Raw genomic sequence first — 18,906 nt, 5'->3', positions numbered from 1 at the left:
GAGACGTATTTTGGTTTTCTTGGCGCCAGAATCCACGCTATAAAAACGACTGAGGGGAAGCATGATATAAGAGAGAGGAGAGATGAGGGGATATTTTTATTTTGTTCATTCATATTTTCTTGTGTAACCTCAGTTGGCCTTTGCACACCAGCCGATGTCTGGTGTCAGCCTTTGAAACAGTCCCACTGCCCCCTCCAGGGACCTGGTCCAAGGGCCAACGCTGAGTAACAGCTCCATCCACCTGCCTGACCTGGGCGAGGCCCAGATAAACATGGAGAGGGGAGCCTGGCCCTTACCAAACAGAGGCTGACTCAGAGCTGCCAAGCCAGAATCCCTGTCCCCACGTGACATACGTGACATACGCTCTTCACTCCACTCATTTGCCAGGAAGGACAGGCCTGGCTGGCTCCCTGTCACCTCTCAAGTGCTCACCTTAGTGAGAGTCCCACTCACTAAGCCACAGGCAAATGTTCCCGCTCTCTCCAGCAAGTGAGTGGGTTTGTTTGTGGTAGCTTCAGAGACCTACCGGTCTCCTCTGCTCCTCTTGTCCTCTTTCTGTTACTGAAAACAGCCAAGCTAAGCCTGACAGCAAGAGTTGGCCGATGCCACAGGAAGTCCACAAGGGATAACTCCTGGGCTCCTTTCAGGGACTCCAGCCCTGCCACACAGTGCCAAGCCTCAGCTGCACCCCATGATCCCTTCATGCCTTCACAACCAATGGGTCACGTGGGTGACTCTTAATGCTATCAACCTTGGCTACCTCTGGAACACAGCCTTTGTGTGTTGACCCCGAGGAAACACTTCCCAGAAGACTTCACCTCAACGATGCTGGTCAGGCCTTAAGCACAGCCAATTCGCAGCCCCGGCTGACCATTCTCGATTAGCAAAGCAAAGGTTCTACTTTAGTAGTTCTGGTCTCTCGTCAACCACAGCTGATTCTTCAGCTCCACCTGACCAGACACCACAGATTTTCACACAAATGGCCCTCTGACACTCCACAGCCAGGACGGCACTGTCTGCCCTGCTCTTAACTTTCTCATCTTCCAGACATCTACAGAACAGCTCACTGCGCTCCCAACACTCAATGTCTCTTGCAGCTGAAGGTCCAAAGTTCCTTCCACAATCCTCCCCAAAACAACATGGCGAGGTGTGTCACGAGCCTCTAGGGCCCTGACATCCTCAGAAGGGTCTGTGAAGTCGAAGCTATTCTGCTCATATACAACAGTATTGTTTGTCACGGTTAGTCCCAATCTCTCCCAAGTGAACCAGGGAATTCCTCAGCAGCTACAGAGTATGCTACGTTCCAGCAGAGCCCTGCAGAGGCCAGAGGTGAGCCCCGCAGGCTTCTGCCAGACGAAGCCCCGCCCACTAAGTTCTGCCCGTTTCTGATTTGGAAAACAGGGGTTCTTGATTTTCACAAACATTTTACTCACATTAGCTGCATGAGTTTACTGTTTTTTACATTTATTCAAATATCGACCAGCTTGGCTCACGTACAGGAGTTATCTAGGGTCCTTTTTCATATTTAAGAACGTAAAGTAAGCCAGAGACAAAAGGCATAGAGGATGGTGCTGTGTGATATTAAAGAGGAACGGAGTTGCTGGGTTACACAGCCCCACTTTCCCGTGGAATGCAGCAAGTTTTCCTAGCCACACTCATTCACCCTCCAGCCATCTGCAGGGCTGCCCTTTGACCCCTGTCTCCTTTCCCTGATGTAGATTTTCCAGATCTGCAGAGACTCCAGTCCCAGCAGAGTCCTTGTATAAGAAGGCTCTTCAGTTCTGGGGGCCAACGTGAGGGAGGTCTCAAGTCAAAGCAGTCGTGAGATTCCAACATCCCTGCTCCCGCTGTCCCTCTGTGGTACATAGCAAATGGCTGGGGTCCTAAAAAGAGAAAGATAGCAACTGGTGTCTTATTTGGAAGTTCATATTCCACCTTTTTACAGTTAAAAATGTCATAACAATTTCTCTTTCCTCCTTAATGTCACCTGGGTCCTTTCTCGGAGCCTCCTACGGTGAGTTCACCCCCACCCCCATCAACCAGCGGAGCGAATGGTTGCACACGCACATGCTTTACACCTGGCAGCCTGAAAAGCTCCTAGGGGCTTGTCGGGTCTCTGGCTCTGGTGGGCTGAAAGGGAGCTGCCCAGAAGAATGATTTCCCAGTCTGTCCCAGGCAGGGCAGGCCTGTTCCTGCCTCTCAAACAGGAAGAGGTGGAACTGAAGTCTATCCCGTTACTCCAAAGAATGCTCAGGCAGAACTATGAATAGCCTAGAATACTCTATTCTGAAAACACGCACACCCAGGAATGACTAGGTTCGCAATACCCTGGCTGTGTGCATATCAGTCTGGGAGGATAAAACCCTCCCCATTTCCAGAAACATGCTCACTTCAGAGCAGAGTTCTGCCAGGGGAACTGTGGTCGAGATGTTTGCTTGCTCCGTGCCCCATTTCTCCTCACAAATTCCCGGCTTCCGGAGCTCCAGTTGGCTGGAACTTGCTGTTCTCCTGGGAAGCCAGCCAGAACCCTCCTATTTCCCGAGAGCTTTTCTTCTACTTCTAAATGGAGTCGTTCAAAAATCTGATGTTCCACAGCACTTGAAGGGACTCCTTGCCTTGGGGCCCCCAGCCCTAAACACGGGCTCCGCCCCTTCCCCTGTTCTGGACTGTGGACCTGACTGTAACCCAAACCAACTTCTTTGGTGGGCACTGGGCCCAGGCCAAAGGGCAGATGCCAGGAAAAACGTCACTAGGCAACAGGGCTCCCTCTTCCTGCAACTCTCCACTCTCCCTCTTGCTTGTCTTGGAACCCTGGGGCAGGTTGGAGCAGCCCATCTAAGAAGAAGTCCATGCCCAGAGAGGGCTGCTTAAGTCACAGACCGCAGAGTGACCGGAACAGGATTGCTGACGCTCCCTCTTCTTTCATTTCCGGTTTCTCTCACCATTTCCACTCAACAAGGCGTCTCCTCTCCGGTAGCCATTTGTAAGTCCTAGAGTTTCAGCAACAAATATAATGAGCTGAAAGAGCTTCCCTGTGGACCCAACACACTGACGGATGTCAGCAATTTCAAACAAGGGAGGACTGGGAAGTCACTGGAAATAGGAGAACAAGCCCGACGCTAAAAGGGTGCTACACTTTGACCCTGTCACAGTCAAGGGGTATCCCAGCCTCAAGGCATGAAGCCCAAATCTAGCAACCAGAGGGACAGAAATAAATGCCAAGAGCAAAATGGCTAAGAATGGGAACTCAGAAGTGTGACTTTGGATTTCCCACTGTGTGTGTGTGTATGTGGGGGGGGGGGTGCCCCGTCTGCTTCCTGCTTCTGCTCCACTCTGTGAAGCAGGCAGGCAGGGGTTTCCCTGAGACGGTGGGAGGCCTTTTGCCTCCAGTTCCTAGTCCAGTTGCTCTAGCACGGGCTGTGACCCCATTCTAACCACATATCACCCATAAGTACGAGCACAGTGGGAAGAACGCAAAAGTAAACTGCTATTGCTTTCCTCAAGAGCTTTGCAGATGTCGCCGCTTTCAAAAATCGAACTCCAGCCCCTGTGGATCCACCCTGTGTACTGGGGTCACTGTGGAGGTTTGTCGCTAGTCTGGTGACTGCTTCTTGAACGGTGCCTCTGATGTTTTCTGGTCGATTTCTCTGCTTCCAGTTTATCTGTCTTGTGCATAGGATCCATGCACATGCATTTAGTTTTAATATATGTATGTATATATATATATATAAAGTAAAATATATGTATATGTATATATATATGTGTGTGTGTATACATGTGTGTGTGTGTGTGTGTGTGCGCGCGCGTGTGCATGCCACAACACAAGTTTGAAGGTTTGAAGGGAACAAACCTTTGAGAATCAGTTTTTTTCCATAGTTGGTTCTAGAGAACAAACTCAGGTCCTCAGATTTCCAGACCAGTGCTTTCTCCCACCTTCTCACCAGCCCCACATACATCAACTACACCATGAACCCAACCAGACCTTACGTAGAATGTGGACTCGAGGGTTTCAATGGGCAGCATCTTGCACAGCACAAACCTGATTGGGGCTCTCATTGAGGGACCAGAGAGCCAGGAGTTCTTAGGCAGGCTCAGGTGAGGGCCCCTGGCCTCCCTTGGCCCAGTGTCCATCAGTGATGGCTATGCAGTGCTGGGCCCTGCCTTGTCCAGCATCAGAGGTCAGTTCTGAAGAGACAATGAGTGCACTTGAGACGAATAAATAGAACTTTCCAAGGCTCCCAGTGGGGGAGGCTCTGGGCCTAGCCGAGTTCAGCAGCCTGTGCAAAGAGGGAGAAGCAATAAAGGGCAATGTTCTGAGAGGGCCAGCTACTGAGGCCTACTGGGAGTCCCAGTGGAGTGAGGTGGTGTCTACTTGGTGGCACTAGAGGTGTAGAGAGGGTAGAAAGGAGTTTGTGCTGAGTCTTGGACTCAGTGTGCCTCCAGTGTTTTCTTGGAAGCTTGGAATAAGCATGGAGGAACTATGAATCAGATTTGCGGTACACGCATACACGCATACACACACACACACACACACACTCACACTCACATGGACACATGCGTGCATGTGACACTCTCGCACACCTATAAACCAAATTCAAATCCACATTCATTCTCATTTCACTGGACATAAACTGTACTCCTGGCTGTTTACTTGTTTGAGGTATCTGGAAGATTCATAGGTGTCGCCAAGCTTTTCAAAGCCACTGGAATAGGAACTGCCAGCACCCAACCCTACCCTCTCAAGCTCCAGTGAGTCCCCACTGTGTCCTTGCCGAACCCTGCTGTCCTGTTTCTAACACCCCCATCAGCCGTGTTCTCTGTGGGTCTCTGCTGACTTTCCCCTAAGGGGAGGAAGTGCTTCTGTTTCTCAGCTCCTTTCAGGGGAAGCCTAGCACTCCTTCCCCACGCACTCCCGAAGGGATGGGCACACACCTCCACAAGGGGCTGTGACAGGGGATGGGGATAACAGGCTGTGGAACATCAGTCCGGCCATCAGGACAGGTGTGACCAAGCTTCTGGATTCCCTGGTGGGAGGTGAGTGGAGAAGGAAGCAGTACCAGCCGTCCCACTACCATGGGTGTGGCACTCTGCCCTGGAGACGTCTGCACAAACCTTTCAAACCACTCTACCTGGAGTCAAAGAATCCCATCCCTGTGATTGTCACAGCCAGCTCTAGTCTCAGCCCCACCATCCGAGAGAGACACAGATTACTGCAATGGTGTTTAAGGAAGGCCCTAGAAGGTTCTCGCAATGGAGCCACAGCCATAGACACAGTAGATAAGCAGTGCGTTCGTCTGCCCGAGCTGCCATAGCCAACCAACACCGCAACCAAGAACGTAAACAACCCACATGCATTTCTCACAATTCCAGGGGCTGGGAGAGGCGCAGACCGAGGGCTGGAAGACTTGGCTCCTAATAAGGATGCTGGTTAACACTGATTGTCAGCTCGACAGGTACAAGACCCACTGAAGATGCTGAAGAGACAGCAACCGTGCATGTAAGGGACTTTTTTTAACCCAACTTTTCTTTTCAACGGTCCCATAAAGGATTGTTTTGGGCAGGTTAACTGACAGAGGAAGACCCATCCCAAATTTGGGTGGTGCCATTTCCTGGGACCAGGGGTGCAGCGCAGGGCTGCATGTGTGGAGAAAGCTAGCTCAGGCCCAGCGTCCCTTGAGAGCTGATGAATATGACCCCCTTCTCCCTTCCCTGACATGATGGACTGTACCCTAGAGCTACGAGCCAAATAAAACCCTCTCTTCTCTAAGGAACTCTTGTCAGAATATTTTGTCTCAGCGGCAAGACAAGTAGCTATTAGTTAGCACTCTTCCTGCCTCCCAGATGGCCATTTTGTCACTGTCCTCACACTGTGGAGGGATAGCCCTTCTCTCTCTTCCTCTTCTGATGCCATTGGGAGCCCTGTACTGGTGACCTCATCTAGTCCCAGGCACTCATAAGGAACCCCATCTCCAAACGCCATTAATTAGGTTAGGGCTTGAAAACATGGGTTTAAGAGTAGTGCAGTTTGGTCCATGGAACACATCACAGTTCTCCTGTGGAAAATACATGCATATATACACCACATGTATAATATAGACACATACATGTGTTGAGAGACAGTTGGTATCATTCTCTTCCCACTTGCTGTCTGATCATCATGCTTTCCTCACAGAAGGCAGTCCTGAACTGGGGGTGGGCATTTGGGGGATCCAGCTGAGGAGATGCTGGGATGGGAAGGGCATGAGAGCCCACTCTGCCAGCTCCCATGATGCCCTTCTCTGCAGGCACAGAAGGGATATCACATAGGGATGTGGACCAGGGGCTCGACACTGAAACGAGTCCAGGAGAAGATTACAGTCCATGAAGCCAACACATTTTTATGGAATACTTCTTCTAGCTCTTACAGCTCACATATGAAAGAAACCTTCATAAAAGATCCTCTAGGTTTAACTACAGCCCTCAGAATGCAAAGGATATTACCAACGTGAATCGTGAAAGCTGCAAGGAGCTTTTTACTATCAATAGCTCAGAAAAGCGCACTTCAAACACATCCAGAGAGGCAACTATCCGCTCTCCCAAAGAATTGAATCAGAACGGCTGACACATGAGGAAAAAGTGTGTCTGGCCCGAAGCTACAAAGAACACTGTTAGCAAGGTGATGGGCAACACACTGATTTAAATATTACGATTTTCCTGGCTCCTGGTCGTCTTCATAAAACATGTTCTTTGTGATTTCTTTGACATTTTAAATGTAATTCTTTTTCCCTCCTTGCCCTCTCACCTGCACAGGGATTTTCCCTGACAGCCCCGGGGCCAGGGTCATGGATGGTCTGGGAATAGAGCATAGGTTCTGGATGGAATGTTAGCACTTATTTAGAACGCCCCTCCCATTTTATAGAGAAGGAAGCAGAGAAACACGGCAAGCTGATATTCGAACTTGAATACAGGACTCTGGCTACAATTGTACCTGTGGCTTTCAAGATTCATCGTCATAGTTTTCTACCATGAGTGCCTTGGGTCTCCAAGGGTCTGCATCAATGAGTCCCAACTGGAGAGAGAGTGAATGTTAGAACTAAGGTCTAAGATTAAAAATCTGTGGTAAAACTGGAACTTTGCCCAGAAAAGCTGGGGCAGACTACAGATGACCCAGGTGAGCCAAGTCCATTCAGTCCTGCATTCTTACTCCTCCCAGACTTATTGCACCCTGTCCCTCCCCCCTTAACCCTTCCCTCGGGCTACAGTGGGGAAGGGAGCACAAATAGGCCTTGTCCCTCCTCTTAACCCTTCCCTCGGGCTACAGTGGGGAAGGGAGCACAAACCTTTTGCTGACTTCTTACTGCCCTGCTTCCTAAGCACACTCTACTGCAGGGTTTGAGTTTGAGCCCAGCCTGGGCTACGTTTTCTTTCAAACTGCTGTTAATGCGAAATATGGAGATCTAGAGTGGCCACAACAAACAGACCTCAGATTCCATGCTGGCTCTAGAAATTCCTCAGTGTTGACTGGTCTTCCAAATGAAATAGACAATCTGGACCTTGTCACATCCAATTTCATTAGTGACCACAGGGGACAACCAGGGGGCAAGCCAGGGATAGCTGGTGTGACTAATTTTGACTGAGGCCTTTAACAATGTCTTGATGCTAAGAAGGGCACAATCTGTTGGCTCCAGCTGTCTAGCACCTTATGAGATTTGGCAAAGTCTGGACATGTACTATTGATTTCCAAACAAAGTGGATGCCCTTTGAAGCTTAAACAATCAGGGTCCCTACATCATCTTAAATTAGGAGAGAGCAGCTTTCTCTCTCCTTCCGTGTGGTAGGATAATGTATGCAAAACTGCAAATCCTTAAAAGCTGCCTGCACCCCGTGTTTCCCCTCATTGTTTCTGTAAAGGCAACCTGGAAGCATCTAAAAAGTAAACCAAGTGCCATCCGCTTGTGTGCCCCCCAAAATACACGAGTGTGGGCCCAGCTAATAACTCAGCTCAAAGGGCATCCTTTGGGCACTACGTTCTGTTCTTACACAAGTTACAGGACGATTATTTATGTTGATCGCTGTTAGTAAAAACCAAAGCTTCCAGAAACAGCTCTCAGTGGCGCACAAGTCTTCACATATAGCTCCACAGGGCTTTTCAGGGATGTCCGGGGCTCTTGAGAGCCACCAAAAGGCCCCCTGTTTTTTTACTTACCACCCCAGGGGGCTTATCATCCTAAGTACATGGCTAATTCCCACTCTCTGATCTTCTCCACGTTCAGTGTCCTAAATTTTAAACAAGAAGGGGAGCTAAGCTAGAAAGCATGGTTAGAAAGCAAGCTGAGAAGCTGAGGCAGGAGGCTCCCAAGTTTGGTCCGGTCCTGGGCTCCACAGAAAGACTGTCTAAGGAAAGGGAAGGGGCAGTGTCTACAGATGAGTCTGTACTCAGTGCCCAGGAGGGAAACCCATCCATGCCGCTCTACCACTGCACTCTGCCTCTGTCTCAGGATGAACGTGGAATTAATCGGATCTGTGGCTCTCTCTGGGCAGAGAATTCCAGAGAACCAGAAGCCACTGCCTCAGCAATGGCAGCTTCATTTCAGACTCTCAGATGACAAGAGCACTCTGAGTGGCTCCAACACGGGAGCGAGTGCTTGGCTACTTCTGATATTTCAAACTGAGCCCATTAGGACAGTTGTGAAAAACACATCTCGACTGTCACCAGGTCAAAGTGTTCTACGGCCTCTTTAACGAGTGGAGAATGGAGCCCCGCCTTTGCACGGGTTACATGCCGAGAACCTCGCCGACCAAACAAGCAGGCCATCATTCGCACCCAGAGAACTCTGCAATCTGGTCAGGAAAGCAAGACGTGGCGCTGGAAAAAAAAACGTAAGTAAAATGTGAGACGTACCGCAAACGAGACGTAAACAAAGCTCCAGGGTTTCAGGTGTGAGAGATTACATCTGGCTGCAGTAACCCACAGGGATGGACGGGAGTGATATGTGAGCCCAGTCTCTTGCACACAGAGCAACCGGATCTGCCGGCGTTTCTTGAGTTACCCGTGCAAAAAGGTTGTCTCGCTAGCGGAACCCACGATACAACTTGTGTTCATTTTCCTTCACCACATAACACATTAATACGGACTTGGTGGCTTCAGACACACACAATCATCATTGCCCCACAGTCTGAGCACCAGGACCCTGGCCACGGACTTGTATCAGTATCAGTTGGCTCTGAGTTCATTGTGTGGTTGGTTTGAGTTGAGAATTTACTGTTATGTATCTGACTGATAGATTACAAGCCTCTGGAGTTTGGGTTTTACTGGGTTATGGGGATTTGTGACAGCTAGCCACAGGGGGTGGATGGCTGGGTTTCAAGGCAGGAGAATGGCAAAGGAAGGGCAAATTGGGCAGCCACCACATGGAGACCATGGGGGCGGGGAGACTGCGTTACTAGAGAGTAGCTGGTGATAGTGTGGGCTGCTTTTTAGTAATTACTGCAATAGGATTCTTACTCACAAAGCTGAACTTCAGCATCCTCTAGGCTGTACCATCATCTGAAATGACTCAATACCCATTCGGGTTATTGACAGATTTTATTGCCCTGCAGTTATAGAGATGAGGTCCCTGTTTCCTTGGTAGCTGTCAGAAGTACTGTCAGGAGTGTCGGAACATCCATATTAACTGTGAGGCTCTCCTACAATAGGGCAACTTGGACCCAAATCCTCTTTTAAAGGACTTCCCTGGAGAGCTGAAGAGACAGCTCAGCAGTTATAAGCCCTGCATCTCTTTCAGAGGACCCAGGATCCAGGGACTCCAACGCTGTCCTCTGGCCTCCACAGGTACCCACATGGGTATAACATACATATATGTAGGCACGCATACATTTAAAAAACCTTTAAGGGGTTGGGGATTTAGCTCAGTGGTAGAGCACTTGCCTAGCAAGTGCAAGGCCCTGGGTTCGGTCCTCAGCTCTGGGGAAAAAAGACAAAATAACAAAAAAATCTTTAAAGAACATGCCAAGTCAAATCCTGCCCAACTAACATAATCAGAGTGACCTCCTTTTGGATTAACCAGAGTACGTGAGTACCTCAATTATATTATAAGTCCCTTCACTGTCCTAGAACACGCCCCCTAATCATGCCTCAGCAAGCCCATGTCCCCTTAAAGAGAGGGACACAGGGACATGTACTTCGGGAACAAGAAAGGATAGTGCTGCTGGCCTCCTGCCTGCAGCCGCAAACACAGCAGCGAGCGAAAGCTTTGGAGACGACGTGAGAACACAAGTCGCACTTGTACCATCTCTTGTACAAGTTCAAACCAACCAACCAAGAAGAGGCCCCGAGGAGGATGGGGAATATAGTAAAAAGTGAGGTAAATTAAATCTTAAAAACGTGACTAGCACAGTATGTTCACTACACTCTACTTATGAATATTATATTACCATATTAAAGAGTGTGCACTCGTGCGTGCACACACACTCACATACTCATATGCACACATGCATATACACACATCCATCCATACATACATGCATGCACACACACACATGCACACATGCACGCACACGCATACACACTCATTGGTTGGTGGTTTAGTCCCTGGGAGCTCTGGTGGGGTCTGCTTGGTTGATACTGTTGTTCTTCCTCCGCACCACCTATTCTTACAATGCAACGTGGAACTCTTCCCCATTCGCTGTGCAGTGTATGTCATGCTCTTTTCCTGGCCAAGTGGGCAGTGAGTTTATCACCAATAAAGAGTGGCACTAAATGTACTGGCGCAATAGAGGAAGAAACACTATAATCAAATTAAGTCATTAAAACACCGTTTTCCCACTTTGTCTCTTGAGAATCCCCTCCCCTGCAACCCTGCCTTCATATACTCCCAGAAAAGCCACACATAGATGCAACCGCTGACAGTCACAGCTAAGGTCCCAGACAACAGCTATCGTCAAATGCAGCAGATATGTGGGCAAAAGAGCTTGCTCGCTCCATGCTGTTAAATCACCCCTCACCTACCAGCCATCCCAGTTACTAACTGCAGGGCAGGAGCAGAACTGAGCAGTCCCCTTTGAGCCCTGATTTGTAAACTAAATAAGTTGTTATTTCAAGCCTTTGGTCTGAGGTGGTTCGATGACGTGTGACTGGAACAACGATGGGATGCTGCTGGATTCTGGGGGTATCCCAGCCCCCTTCCCAACCATGAAGGTGGAAGCAGTCAACAGACAAGGAGGGGCAGCTCATAATCACACAGCATCTGATCCTCCTGCTTTAATCTGCGGCCGTCCCTGGAAGGGATTAAAAACCCTGACCTACTGTCCAAAAGGAGCTTGGCCTACTGTCTAACTGTAAGCAAAGGAGAAAGCAGGAGGATGGGGTTGGGGTGGGTTGAAGAGAGGACAGGAAGAGAGGAGCCGATTTAAAACTGGCGCCTGAAATGCAGATACAGGAAACGGAGTGGCTGGTAGAGAAGACAGAGATCCCCCTAGACAGAGGCCGGTCCTTGCTCAGCTGGTAAAAGGCAGCCTGGCTCCACCCTCCTAACCTCTGTGCTGGGCTTAGGTTCTGTCAACGGACACAAACTGTACACAGCTGGGAAGAGAGAACCTCAATTAAGAAATTGCCTCCCTCGGATTGGCCTGTGGGTACGCGTGTGGCACATTTTCTTGATTTCTAATTGATGTCGGAAGGCCACGCCCACAGTGGGCGGGGCCGTACCTGAATAAACAAACCCAGGCTGTGTAAGAAAGGGAGCTGTGAAAACTCAACAAAGCAAGCCAGTAAGCGGCATTCCTCGATGGTGTCTGCTCCAGTTCCTGCCTCCAAGTACCTGCCTCCGCTTCCTTTCAAAGACAGGCTGTAATCTGTAAGCCAAACACACCCTTCCTCCCTATGTGGGTTTTGGTGTGTGGTTGATCACAGCGACAGAAAGCTAACTAAAGCTTCCGCTCGGGTTCTGAAAATAGGAACCTGGCTTCTAAATACAAACGGAATTTCCCAAAGCCATGCCACGTCCCGAGACCTCTACAAAGCATGTAATTCCAGTTGTGTGGCTGCATCTCAAGAGGAGCTGCAGTTAAAAAAAACAAAAAACAAAAAAACAGGCTTCATACATGTGTTCTTGCTTATCGGGTAGGGCTGGAGGAGAGGATTTCTGAGGGATCAGAAGTCTGGTACAGATAGGGCAGTGTGGGAGACTGCTCAGAACGGCAAGAATAGTGCATGGCACATCATACAGATATGTGTGTGTGTGTGTGTGTGTGTGTATATATATATATATATATATGTTTTGTTGCTTTTTCTCCTTACTCCTGCGCAAAGCCATGGGTCCTCTTTTGCTCTGTATTCATTGTTTATGATTTCCTCAGAACACCAAATCCAGACACAACAATGAGCCCCTAAGCTTCTCCAGAAGCCAGCCATTGCCTGGAATATTCCAGCCATACTCTAGGACTATGTTGGAAATGCTAACCCACGAGTATCACTGGGGATGGCTGGTTCCAGGAGCACTTCAGGTCAGTGGCCATTTCCTTAACCAGCCTGTCCAAGCCACAGACATCTTCCCCACAGCCAAGCCATCCCTGTGTAGACAGATATGACCCTGCCCACTTAGCCAAGACAGCTTTTGAATTGTGGGCCCAGTGAGAGAAAGGAGCCCGCTTCACATTTCCCTCGTTTCCTGACAGCTCTGAGTCAGGTTTACTGTCTCTGCAGAGATGGCTCTGCCTTTTGCAAGGCACCCACAGAAAGGAGGTTCCCCACAGTCCACCTTCTGGAAAGTGCCTCTGTACACTTCCATACCACCCTATCCCTCTATCCCTCTTGGGGCCCAGGACCCTCTGTCATAGCCCCACCACAAAGAGGCTTAAGGCGTCTTCTTAGACATGGCACTGATGGGGCTCCTCAAAGCTATGGGGTAGTCGGGAGGGGCCTCAGGGCCAACGGAAACAATTCCACAGTGAGCACCTCTGCCGGTGCAAAGTAATGTTCCCACTCGATTGGGAAAGAATGGCTCTGGAGTCATCTGGGGCCGCACCAGCAAGGTCCCTCAGAGTAGCTGGTCTTGGCTACTCCCTTTTTCCACCCTTTATCCCTTTGGTTTCACCTCCCAACACTAGATAGGATAGAACCATGAATAGAGGGGAGAGAGCAATTAAGAAAATCCTTAATCTACTTTCTTTTGCTTTGTTCCTTTGGTGACCACAGCTACTAACAAACTACAGCCAACCTCCCTAAATGACCAACCACCACCTCCACCTCTCCAGTCCTGGCATTTATGTACCCTCTGAAAAAGTTCCCAGAATTCCAAATGCCACGAGATCACAGGTGGCAAAACCACACTTATGCTGGAGCACGAGACAAATTGTAGTCAGTGGCTGAGGACAGCCCAAAGCAGCACCATATCCCCACACATGGAATTAAAACAGAAGCGCATTCTTATTGCATTGACTGACATCAGGAGGTCTTCCTCAATTCCTCCTCCTCACAACTTTCTTTTTTTTTTTTTTTTTTTTTTTTGTTCATTTTTTTCGGAGCTGGGGACCGAACCCAGGGCCTTGCGCTTCCTAGGTAAGCGCTCTACCACTGAGCTAAATCCCCAGCCCCTCCTCACAACTTTCTATCCATTTCGTATTTTTAGTTTCGAGAGGAAGAAAGAGTCCTGACATTTGAGTCAGGCCTGGTAGTCATATAGCAGGCAAGCAGCCACACAGAGGACCCACAGAGAAGGAGTGAGCCCAGGGAAGCCAGAAGAAGGATGCTTAGGCTCTGGTAGCACTCCAGAGAATCGAAGGAGAAGAAAAAGGGGCGGGGGGTGGAATCCAGTCTTAGCACGGCAGAGCAGACCCAATTCACAGGGACTCTGCTACAGGAGTGGGAATTCTGGGAAGGAAAAATGCATTATCTCATTAAAGGGTCTCTCACTGAACCTGAAACTTGCCATCTCAACTATACCAACTGGCCACTGATTCTCAGAGCTCCATTTGTCTCCACATCTCAGCAACAGAGTTACCAAGAGAAATAACCACTCCTCCTCACCTGGCCTCCTACGTAAGTGCTGGGATCTGAACTCAGCTCCTCGGGCTTGTTCAAACAGCATTTTATCCACCAAGCCACCTCGACAGTTCTGTCTTTCACTCTCTACGCTCTACCCCCCTCCCCTTGGTATCCAACAAATGACCCAGATAGCAGAGAAAGAGAGACTACATGGGGATTACTAATCCAAGACCCCCTTTCCTTTCACACCAGCACCCTGATTTTAGGGTCTAACTCAGAACAATATGATACATTCTTCCTAATGACAACCAAAGACTTGAGGAAAAAAAGAGTATGGGACCTAAACACAACTAACTGTGAACTTGAAATCAAATGATCAAAGGGCTGTCACTGAACAGAGAAGATTCTAGAACTCTGTACTCTCCTAGTCCTTTGTTGGATGTGAGCCTGTAAATATTTTCTCTGGTTTCATAATTCACCTTTTCTTCCTTTCAATGAGAACCTTTTAGGACAAATTTAATTTTGCTTGTCTAACAACACATCTTTGCATCTATGACTGTACTTTTGTCAAATCTAAGCATTCTTTTCCAAACCTCTCTTCCCCTGTTTCTTCATGTGTGTGTGTGGGGGGGGGGGTCTGTGTGCATATATTACACATATATAGAAACCAGAGGACAACCTCAGATGCTGTTTCCCAGGGATCTGCCTGTCTCCATCTTTCTAGAGCACGGGGATGAGTATGTTCCAGACAAACTTCCCAACAAGGCAGACAAAGGGAAGACTAACAATATGAGTAGGCCGGACTGTGGGGTGCCGTCCATCTCAAGGGGAAGAAGTGGTTCCTGAGGTTATGAGGCAGCTGCTATACCGTGTCTGGAATCTGAAGCAGGGCAGTGTGGGCTGAGCTTAAGCCTTCTCCTTTTCATTCATTCCAGGACCCCAGCCCATGAGAGGCTGTCACCTACATTCCAGGAGAACCAGAAAGGAAGCCATCCTAGTCTTGAATTAAGCAAGACCAGTTTTCGCCAGGCATGGTTGGACAAACCTGTAATGCCAACACTTTCAGTGTCAGTGTCCATGGCATGAAACAGGGCTTGATCGTGGCCATTAAAACAAGGGGCTGATTTCCCCTGAATAAGAAGTCTACAGGTAGGGGTTGTGGCTTGGCAGTAGAAAGTCTGCCCACCATGCTCAAGGTCTTGAGTTCAATCCTTAGCACTGAAAGTAAACAGAAAGTCTGGAAGTGGGCAACAGGACCAGCCAGCCACGGACCCTGTCACCATTCAGGACTAAATTCTACCTTACTACTCTACCATCGTTAGCACACGTCTGCCCTTGCCATGGCTGAATCCCAGCATGAAAGCAAAGAGGAAGAGAGAAGTTTCAAGCCAACCTTTTATGGAAGACACTGGCTCTTCCCCAAACCTCATCAGTTATGCCTCCATGAAATCTTGTTGGCCAGAAGCACTTTATAGATCTGTGTTGGAAAACAAGAGGTCTGAATAGCAGATTGCCGCTTACACCCAGGTAGGTCCCACTTAAAATGAGAAGGGAAAATTCAAGTCAGATAAGATGGTGTGCACCTGTAATCCCAACCCTGGAGAAACTGATCATGAGTTCGAGGCCAGCCTGGAGTACTGTGACACCCTCCCTCCAAAACATAAATAAGTAAGTAAATAATAAAAAGGAGGTTTGGGGATGATGTAACCAACTGCAGACATGTCAGAATGGAAGCATCGAATAAGCTAAATCAAAAAGCAGAGAACAAGTATTTACTATTCAAATGTAATCCCACCTGAAGCTTCTGAACAGGCATCTAAAGAAAAGGCCACATTCCGACAGCCTAGGCTGTCTTTAGAAGCTTCCTGTGCATATAGCACTTAGCAAGTTGCTTGCCCAGAGACTACCCAGAATTCCTGGGATCAGCAGATACAATATAAAGTACAGGATGTTCTAAAAATGGTACTTGTCATAAGAGCTAACATGACTGCCCTGGCCCAGGGATAGAAAGATTGGTGAGCACTTGAGTGATGAGCCCCATCTATAATTTAGTGAGCTCCACTCATTCACGGACTCCGACACCGCCTGACAGGGGAAAAGGGCCATCTCCTTCCCCTCCTGTTCAAGTCACCAGAGAGTTGTGGTTGGCGATGATGGGAAGTGTTGCAAAGGAGCCCGGCATTTCCTGTGCCCTAAACGGCTCCAGCTTCCGAACCTGGGCATGCTCCAGACATAAACCCAATGAGGCAGACAAAAGAAATACTAACAATTAGTCAGGCATGCAAGGTCCAGTGGAAATAGTCATTAAAGATACGATACGATCATTTGGTGGTTTTCCAGAGAGCTTTATCACAGGGTGCTGCCAGCCTTTCAGCTGCTTTCCAGTTGTGCGGTGGGACAGCAAGCTGAGAGGCCCCTCCCTCTGACTCCAGCCAAGCTGAGAGGCCCCTCCCTCTGACTCCAGTCTGGAGCCCTTTTCAATGGCACCTGCTAATCTTGTTAAATCTTAAATGCTTTTTGGTTTTATGGGTCCACTTGCTTTTCCTTCCAGCCTTCTTTGACCTTGTTGTCTTTGTGTGGCTTGTATGTGTGAGGGTTGTACAGTTAATTCTAGAACACAGCAGGATGAAGACTATGTATGCGACATATGCCATAGACAAAAAGGTACAGAAAAAAAATGATGTTGCTCTTCAAATAAGATTAAAGATATATACTGGGCATTTAAGATATGTAATGAATTTTGGTCACCTGACCGCTGTTTTCAGAAGGGGAAAATGAATTTGTCCTAAAGTCATTTTAGCTCAGTAAAAATGCACCAGACACGAGAATAGAAAATGTATGTTACTTTTCCCCTGCCGCCGCCAAGTTGCGCAGAGGCGGAAGCTCTGGTGCATTCAAGATTCAGCATCACCCATAATCTACCGCCATGGCCGAGGAAAGCATAGCTGTTGGAGGTGTAATGGACATCAACACTGCTCTACAAGGGATGCTGAAGACCGCCCTCATCCATGACAGCCTAGCACGTGACATACGCGAAGCTGCCAAAGCCTTTGACAAGCGCCAAGCCCATGTCTATGTGCTTGCCTCCGACTGTGATGAACCCATGTGTGTCAAGCTGGTGTACGCACTCTGTGCTGAGCACCAGATCAACCTGATAAAGGCTGATGACAACAAGAAACTTGGGGAATGGGGAGGCCTCTGTAAAATCGATCGAGAGGGGAAACCACAGAAAGTGGTTGTTTGCAGTTGTGTAGTGGTTCAAGATTATGGCAAAGAATCTCAGGCCAAGGATATCATCAAGGAGTACTTCAAATGCAAGAAATGAATAAATAAAATTTTGGCAAAAGAAAATGTATAAGTTAGTCTAGCCATACTACACAGAAATTAGCTATATCATAAAACTATTAGATGTACACACCTTATGATTCAACAATTTCACTAATCTAAATTCTTTGATTTTTCACAAAGCTATGTGTCTAGGATTCTGAGTGTAGTATAAAATGATTAAATATGAACAAGTCAGGGCTGGAGAAATGGTTAAGAGCACTTACTGCTCTTGCAGAAGATCCAGGTTCAGTTTTCAACACCCACATAGAGTAGTTCCCAACTGCCTGTAACTCCTGTTCTAAGGGATGTCTCTGGCCTCTGTGGGAACCTGCACACACATGGTACACATAAATGCACATAGGTGCACACAGACACACAAATAAAAATAGTAAATACATCTTTTAAAAATATATGGTCAAGAGAAAGTGGGGCATTTGGTTCCGAGTCATAATGTGGCAGTGTTGGTCAGTGTCTTAGTTACTTTTCTATTGTGATAAAACACCACAACCAAGGCAACTTATAAAGGAAAGCATTTAATTTGGCTTACAGTCTTGGAGGTCAGAGTTCAGGGAGGCAGAGCGAAAGGTCTGCGAGCTCACATCTTGATCCACAACTACAAAGCTGAGTCAGAGCACTGATAATCAAGGAGTCTTAAACTTCAAAGCCCACGCCCAGTGACACACCTCCTTCAGCGAGGCCACGCCCAGTGACACACCTCCTCCAGCGAGGCCACACCTTCTAACAGTTCCCAAACAGTTCCACCAAACAGCGGCCACGGATTCAAACACGTGGGGCTGTGGGGAGCACTCGCATTCAAACCACCACAGTGGCAAGACCACAATGTGGAAAGGGAAAGAGACATAAGACAAGGTCAAATCTCAGTGGTCTGGGCAGAAGACAGGTCAGGCAGAAGAATTCTCTTACCCAGGTGCCACCAAGAGCAAAGGCATCACCTGGGGAGAGGATACCCCGACCAAGTGTTTGGAGAATCTCAGGAAGTACACCCCTGGGACAAAAATGATCTTTACCAGGATTAAAGAGAAGAGAGAAGGGGCAAGCCTGACAGCTTATATTTAAAAAGCTACTATGATTAATAGCCCTACTTACTAAAAACAGATGTCTCGTTCTCTTAACGAGTGCCATAATTTAATTCATACATCAAAGTTCAGACAACAAAGAGCTAACAGAATATTTCTGTTGTGCAGCACTGATTTAAGTAAAATCAGCTTATAGTAAGGGGGATATTATCATTTTTAAAAATAGCAGCTGCAACTCCATGAACAGCAGCACTGTTTCCCTATCTCAGAACAGGGTTGAGCTTAATTAGTAACATTCAATTATTCACAAACATAGGAGATGCCGCCGCAAAAGGTGCTGAAACGTTTTGTAGTTGGATGTACATAATCAGGTACGTGAGTGTATTTAAACCCAGGAAATCCTCTCGTGTTACAGAACCAAGCAGAAGACTCATCTATGCTTCAGTCTGTGTTCACTGGTCCTTTACAGGTGACAAGGGCAGTTCTCAGCCTATGAGTTCACAGGGGTCCAATATCAGATATCCTGTGCATCAGATATTTGCATTACGAATGTAACAGTAGCAAAATCACAGCTACAAA

At 48.1% G+C, this 18,906-nt stretch overlaps 1 protein-coding gene and 1 pseudogene across 18 annotated transcripts in view; one reads left to right on the top strand and one right to left on the bottom strand.

Annotated features, from left to right (window-relative positions):
• Positions 1-1,443: 1,443 nt before the first annotated feature.
• Positions 1,444-18,906, bottom strand: part of LOC102548772 (uncharacterized) — a 30,572-nt gene continuing 13,109 nt past the window's right edge. For 4 of the 15 annotated variants that reach the window (XR_015637599.1, XR_015637612.1, XR_015637597.1 and 1 more), the window contains 2 exons: positions 2,881-2,990; positions 1,444-1,883 (listed from right to left, as the gene is read on the bottom strand). Coding sequence is in view for 1 of the 15 variants with exons in the window: in XM_087584696.1 (XP_087440822.1) it covers positions 1,660-1,883; positions 2,943-2,990 (272 nt within the window). In the remaining 14 variants the exon portion in view is untranslated. Of the gene's footprint in view, positions 1,884-2,067; positions 2,991-8,881; positions 8,973-18,906 lie in introns of those variants that run through there. The other 11 variants (XR_015637598.1, XR_015637611.1, XR_015637604.1 and 8 more) reach the window with 8 other exon arrangements.
• On the top strand, positions 8,659-17,308 carry Rps12l10 (ribosomal protein S12 like 10; annotated as a pseudogene). Of its 3 annotated transcripts, none has more exons than XR_015637615.1 (3): positions 8,752-8,859; positions 9,676-9,811; positions 14,899-17,308. The product of XR_015637615.1 is annotated as a ribosomal protein S12 like 10, transcript variant X2 (transcript). The 3 variants fall into 3 exon arrangements; XR_015637616.1 differs by lacking the exon at positions 9,676-9,811 and adding an exon at positions 13,882-14,017 and having other exon boundaries at positions 8,757-8,859; XR_015637614.1 differs by lacking the exon at positions 9,676-9,811 and having other exon boundaries at positions 8,659-8,859.

This window comes from Rattus norvegicus, chromosome 14 (assembly GCF_021556685.1).
Source record: "Rattus norvegicus strain SHRSP/BbbUtx chromosome 14, alternate assembly SHRSP_T2T, whole genome shotgun sequence".
Taxonomy (NCBI): domain Eukaryota; kingdom Metazoa; phylum Chordata; class Mammalia; order Rodentia; family Muridae; genus Rattus; species Rattus norvegicus.
This window is presented reverse-complemented; position numbering and strand designations above follow the sequence as displayed.